We start from the raw sequence: 6,284 nt of genomic DNA, 5'->3' as shown, positions 1-6,284 counted from the left end.
AATAATAAATTAAATAATGATTTCACTGCAGTGGTTTAAAAAAAAGTTTGACCCGAAGTTTCTTTACATTTCTAACCATTTGAATGGGCTTTAACTAACAATCTGTTGAAATGCAATAATATAATGCAACAATAATGCATTATGTATTGTATACCATGCACTAAATTACAAAAACGTACCATGATATTATCATGTTTTTAGACATGGACCATGGTGATCTTTAAAGTATAGTGTAAATACCACCGAAAATATTCCAAAATATTACCTTTTTTACATTTAAAAGCAATTCTGTCACACTAGTTTTCAAGACTGCTTGCACCAATAAAAAAAAATGAAATATTCAGGCACATGACTTCTTGGTCACACTTGCCATGCAAGCTTAATGACAGAGCAATTCAGTTAACATCTGACAGACATAAGGTTCATTCTTTAATAAGGGACTTTTCCTCTCTCAGTAGCGGTTCATTCAGGATGAAAGGTCCCCTTGGACAGAGACAAACCGCTTACAAGTGTCGAGGATAATGCTCCAATTATACACAGCCTGAGACACAAAGACACCATAACATGGCCAAGAGCGACTGCTCTGGTTCCCGCTCTGTCGTCGGCTTTCCCTTTGGCAAGGTCAATAAAGCATGTCTTTTTTGGAAACATAAAAATAATGCATTGCTGCAGCACTGGGCCACAGATGCAAAGTCATGGCAGTGCGTTCTAGTGATCACAAGAAGACTGCATGCACAGAAGCTCCTTGAATGAACCTCATGGCTGTGCATATAGCGCCTCCTTGTGACATACCTAAAAAGTCAAAGCTCAGGTTTGATCATTGTAATTCCTGCAGGGTATTGCACTGAGCAAGGTTATGATGTGACAGTTTTTCTCAACCTTGGTCTATGCAGGAATAGATCAAAGAACACAAACGTGTTTCGTTGATCTTGAAAGGCAGATCAATAAAACGTGTGATTAAAATGCACCAGCAGCTTTCCCAAAACACATCATTCACATCTGAAAGAGAATTTAAGCATAACGCTCAGGCATTGCATTACACTCTCTCTAGATGTTATTTTTAGGGCTGAAACATCTATAATAGCATTCATTAAACATTCATCATCAACCAGCGGCACACAGCACAAAAGAAGATATTTTGAAGAATGTTGGTAACCAAACAGTTGACAGCAGCCATTGGCTTTCATAGTATTGTTTTCCATATTAAGGAAGTCAATGGGTACCGTCAACTGTTTGATTACTAACATTCTTCAAAATATGTCCTTTTCTGCAAAGTTGTTCCAAACTTGTATGAGAAAGAAACAGGTTTGGAACAACTTAAGGGAGAGCAAAAGATGACAGAATGTTCAGTTTTGGGTGAACTATCCCTTTAAAGTCACATTTAAACAGCATGTTGTTTTGCAGTCATTTTGACCATGAAAACATTTTCTTTTTCTCCAAAATGCTAGTTCAAGTTGTCACATCTGATTAAAACTTTTCTCACATAGGGTACTTGTTTGTGATTTTTTTTTTTATTGTTGTGGTGTTCCATGGTTGGTGTCCATTGCAATATAGAAAACATTAAAACAAGTGACATCTGTGCTCAAATGCTGTAGAAGCTTTTCTCAGAACTTCCCCTTTTTGAGGCATTTTACTTTTGCAATTAGTCTCAAGGTCATCTTTAGTGGTTGCATTCTAGAAGTCACTTTTGACAGCCAGAAAGTGTCTAAATTAATTAAAGGTGTTCATTTCAAACACTTTCATTTTGAAGTTTTTGAACTTCCTTTTCATTACGTTTTCAGTGAACCAGTTGGAATGTATCCAATTCATTTTTAATGTGGTTTAAGTGTCCAAATACTATGGTGGCATGTTGTCAGGCTTGTGATTTTATTAAAAAAAAAAGAAATGCAATCTATGATGTGGCTGAGCTTTTCAATACACAAGAATTTATGTGAAATGTATTTGAAATATCTTAGGTTCTACCATTTCCAGCTAAATCTGTAGAACAGAGCATCTTGGCTCTACAAATCCCCTTAGTGGAAACAAAATCAATGTCTAATAGACAGGGAATATAAAACGGATGAGACAATGTTTCCACTGACAGACAGGTCTCTTCTGTCATGTCCAATGATGGACCAAAGGCCTAAAACCACGAGGATGAGACAACAGGACTTGAGTAACGTGATGCATTTCCCAGTGAAACAAAATCACTTTCCAGAACATTCTCGTTCACCATTCCTGGCTGGTTGGAATGATCTTCCCGCCCCTATCCGGAATGCTGAATCCCTGACAATTTTCAAGCGACGGCTGCAAACTCATCTCGTTCCACGCTACTTGACTTCATCCTAAATAAAAATAAAAATAAACTTTGTCTTTCTCTTTATTTATTCCTTCCCTTTCTAGCTTGTACTTATTTGAACAAATGCCTGAAACTTGGTATTACGAGCACTTCTTTAAGCACCTCTTTAATAAGAATCGCTTTATGTATTCCCCAATTGTAAGTCGCTTTGGACAAAAGCGTCTGCAAAATTACTAAATGTAAATTAAAAAACAAACAAAAAAAAGAAATCAAAATGCACTCATGAATTGATCACAAAAAAAAAAAAAACAGAAAATATTTTTTAGTCCACCAAAAAAAAATACAAATTCTGTAATCATTTACTCACCCTCATTGTTCAAACCCGTAAGACTTTATATACTCTTCAAAACACAAGTTAAGATATTTTTTAATGAAACCTGAGAGGTTTCTGTCCCTCCAGTTTAAGTCCAAAACTTAAAAGATGCAAAAAAAAGTCATAAAGAGATGTGTAGAGATCACTTTGTATGATGAACAGATTTAATTTAGGCTTTTTAATTTAGGGTTAACCAAAGTCTTATGGGTTTGGAATGACATGAGGGTAAATGAGTAAACATTTATTTTTGGGTTAACTATCCCTTTAAGAAATAAAACGGGTTCATTTTGTTGACTTAAAACAAGATATTTTAATTTCACATAATCAGTCGACCACAAACAGGCCCCAAATGTAGTTAGATGTACATTTAACTAGCCAACTAAAAACCACACACACACAAAAACACTGCAAGAGATGTGCAAAAAATCCACCAACAACTTGTCCCTGCTGTGTTACCCTGAAAGATACACCTGTGTACTTCATCTAATATACAGTACTAATATACAATTAGATAAAGTACTTTATACTAATATTCAATATTAGTGCCTTAAAAGTACATACTAATATGGTTAGATAAGGTATAAAGGCATACTTCTGAGGGCACTGCTGCAACAAGCTAAATCTGGTGTAGTTGACTCTCCTTTTTTTAATATTAATTCCATAAATACTCCAAGCAGCCCTGTAAAAAATAACCAGAGTAAGAACCAAGTGTGTTCCACAATGTTTGTTTTATTATTCTGAACATAGCCCCGGTGTCACAACTTCAACTTAACTTGATTATGTCTTTAAAAAAAGAAAGAAAAAAAATGAACAGGGAGGAGAAAAAAAAAAGTTTCTTAGATGCATTACAGGGTGATTCATCTGTGGCTCTGAAAATGTCAAGACCGTGAGAAAACTGCCACTACATATATTAATTTGCACAATAACTGCCTATTAGTTTTCGCTAATGAAGACTTCAATAAAAAGGTCAAAGCCAACCGAAGCATAAATGAAGAACAGCACAACAAACCCCCACCATTCACTGGAATTACAATTTAATTCAATGATTAACTTCGTTAGAGTACCTAAGGATAATAACAGTGGTTCTAATGTTATAATTACTGAAGTACTAGTCGGTGGCGTAATGAAAGCTACATAACAGCATGCCGTCGCATAAAGCACTGTGGTTAAGCAAGAGCAAGTGTACAGCAAATCCTTACCATTGACACAATCGGTGATTCCTACTGAAAACACCCTACCTCAAACTCACTTTCAAGCGATTTTCACAGTACAACAGTGTGGAAAATGTTCAAACGCATCAGATAAACTTATGTAATGAGCTATTTAAATGTTACGGATCACAACACACACTTATGTTCAGTTACATCGCAGTGATATGAGATCAATGTGAGCTTTTACTGGTAGGATTGATGTAAAAAAATTAATCTATCACTGTAAAAATAAGGCTGTGTCATTCAAACGATGCAAAACAGCGAGTCGGACGCTCTCTGAATCCTGTCCCTGAATGGCAAGGGTTTGCTGTTTTATTCGTACAGTAACATCTCAGCGTATTTCTGCGGCGTGTGATGGACTCGTATACAGAGTCTGACAGCAGGTTGGCGAGTCATATTTTAATGCACCCCTGACAGATCCTTGCGCACGGTTTGATTTCAGAACAGAACAGAGCATCCGTTTACAACGCGCTGAAACACACTGCGATCGTGTCAAATACAGACATTAAAAATAAAAACGAAACAGAAGAGAAAGTTCAGAACCGCTCCCACCCCTTTTGCGATACTACTAGTAGACTACAGGCACACTTTTAGGACCCTTAACGTTATTGTCAGTGAGGAGTTCAGATACACACAAAAAAAAAGTTCAGTTAACTTACAATTTACTCAGCTGCTTTTTACATTTCTTTTTTCTTTTTTCTCTTTTTTTTAATAAGCATGCCGTTGTATATGCATCCTTTTTTAGTTTTGGTGTCCCGTTACTTTAACTTAAAATGAACAGATCTGTATAAACCTCACCTAGCACGCCTTCTTTCTGCGTCTATGCTGACTGGATTCAGTTCATCATCATAAAGCTCGTGGTCAATGCAAATGTTACTGGAAGAGAGAGATTTGTGCACTCGTAACTTTAAAACAGAATTGAACATGGTGCCACACAATATAGGTGTTTTCCTTCCTTTGTTTCTCAAGCTAAACTATTAGAAATGTCCAATCGTGCTCCCGCAGAGGAGACTGTTTGAGTGTGGAGTGAGCAATATTTGTTTGGTTTTTCTTTTTCTGATGATTTACAAGACATTTCTAAGAGAGTAAGGTTTAAGACAGAGGGTCATAACAATCATTTACAATTAATTGCTGTATGTCTGTCCTTCCGGTGGTTGAGGAAGCTTCATATTCTCTTTGGACATCATAAGACGCCTTAGCTCTTGAAGAACGACTTTAATGCTATATGAGTTTTGCCATTTTGCTAGAATTGGTATGCTACGTGCATCCACCTGAAACAAAAGAAGAAACAGAAAGAAAGGGAGGGGATATGCAGAAATTAGTTACATGATTTCAGTTACAGCCGCACATGTCATTAAATACTGCAAGAGTCCATCTGAGCTGCACTAAATTAAATAAAGAATACGCAGGATTTATTCAAGAAATGTTTTGGCGTTTACACAAGCTAAACTCTGTCAACAGCATTTGTGACAGAATTTCAATTCATTCCTCAGTTATTAAAATCAAAGGGAAATAAATGGTGGTTATAGTAACTCAAAAATATACAGATTGTACAGACTGTATACAGACTGTGTATACAGACATTAAAATACATAGTTTTAACCCTCGTGCTGTATGTTGAAAATGTGTAATCACATAATCAAAAGTTCATTTGGCTAAAAAAACAGTCCCACCCCAGCTAAAAAATACCAGTTTCACATTTCTGTTTTCAGACTAGCTTGGTTAAAGGGTTAGTTCACCCAAAAACGAAAATTAGGCTGCGTTTTACTCACCTCAGAGGCATCCTAGGTGTATATGACTTTCTTCTTTCAGACGAATCCAGTCGGGAGTTATATTAAAAATTGTCTTTGATCTTTCAAGCTGTTTCATTGGCACTCAGTGGGTGTTGCATGCTTCAGTCCAAAAGTAGTTAAATAAAAATCACCCATCCATAAAAAAAAAGTGTCTCACACGGCTCCGGGGGGTGAACAAAGGCCTTCTGTAGCGAATCGATGCGTTTTTGTAAGAAAAATATCCATATTCAAAACATAATAATCACTTTAATGTAGCTTGCGCCAACAGTTGTACACAGAAGCAGTTCCGGGCGGATGACGTATGAGGTCGGCGTTGCACATGCGCTGGTGAGTCTCGTGAAAACCAACGTTTGCTTACAGGATCAAAGGAAGCAAAGTTTCCTTACTTTAGCAAAGGAAAACCAGTCTCCTCTTGGCTTATATCGAAATCCTCTGACATTCTTCTTTACAAATCCTCGTTTTGTACTTCTAATTAGTGACCGTTGTTTTGTTTTGATCTTTCCGCTGCGTTTCCACGTGCGTCACTTCTGAGCGGCGCATGCGCAAAGTCAAACTCATACGTCATTCCCCCGGAACTGCTTCGTTTACAACAGTGAGAGCAAGCTAGATTAAAGTGATTATTACGTTTT

General features: G+C 36.8%; 1 protein-coding gene and 1 long non-coding RNA gene across 2 annotated transcripts in view; both read right to left on the bottom strand.

Annotated features, from left to right (window-relative positions):
* Nucleotides 1-3,360: 3,360 nt before the first annotated feature.
* LOC107667216 (uncharacterized) overlaps nt 3,361-6,284 on the bottom strand; it is a 22,249-nt gene continuing 19,325 nt past the window's right edge. The window contains exon 3 of the long non-coding RNA XR_001631767.1: nt 3,361-4,048. This is a non-coding gene — a long non-coding RNA (uncharacterized LOC107667216). The remainder of the gene's footprint in view (nt 4,049-6,284) is intronic.
* The window catches only part of ube2v2 (ubiquitin-conjugating enzyme E2 variant 2), a 10,111-nt gene continuing 8,086 nt past the window's right edge, over nt 4,260-6,284 (bottom strand). Inside the window, exon 4 of the mRNA XM_016458832.1 lies at nt 4,260-5,133. Within this exon, the coding sequence (XP_016314318.1) occupies nt 4,987-5,133 (147 nt within the window). The 3' untranslated portion in view covers nt 4,260-4,986. The remainder of the gene's footprint in view (nt 5,134-6,284) is intronic.

The sequence above is a fragment of the Sinocyclocheilus anshuiensis genome, unplaced genomic scaffold (assembly GCF_001515605.1).
Source record: "Sinocyclocheilus anshuiensis isolate Anshui unplaced genomic scaffold, SAMN03320099.WGS_v1.1 scaffold415, whole genome shotgun sequence".
NCBI lineage: Eukaryota > Metazoa > Chordata > Actinopteri > Cypriniformes > Cyprinidae > Sinocyclocheilus > Sinocyclocheilus anshuiensis.
This window is presented reverse-complemented; position numbering and strand designations above follow the sequence as displayed.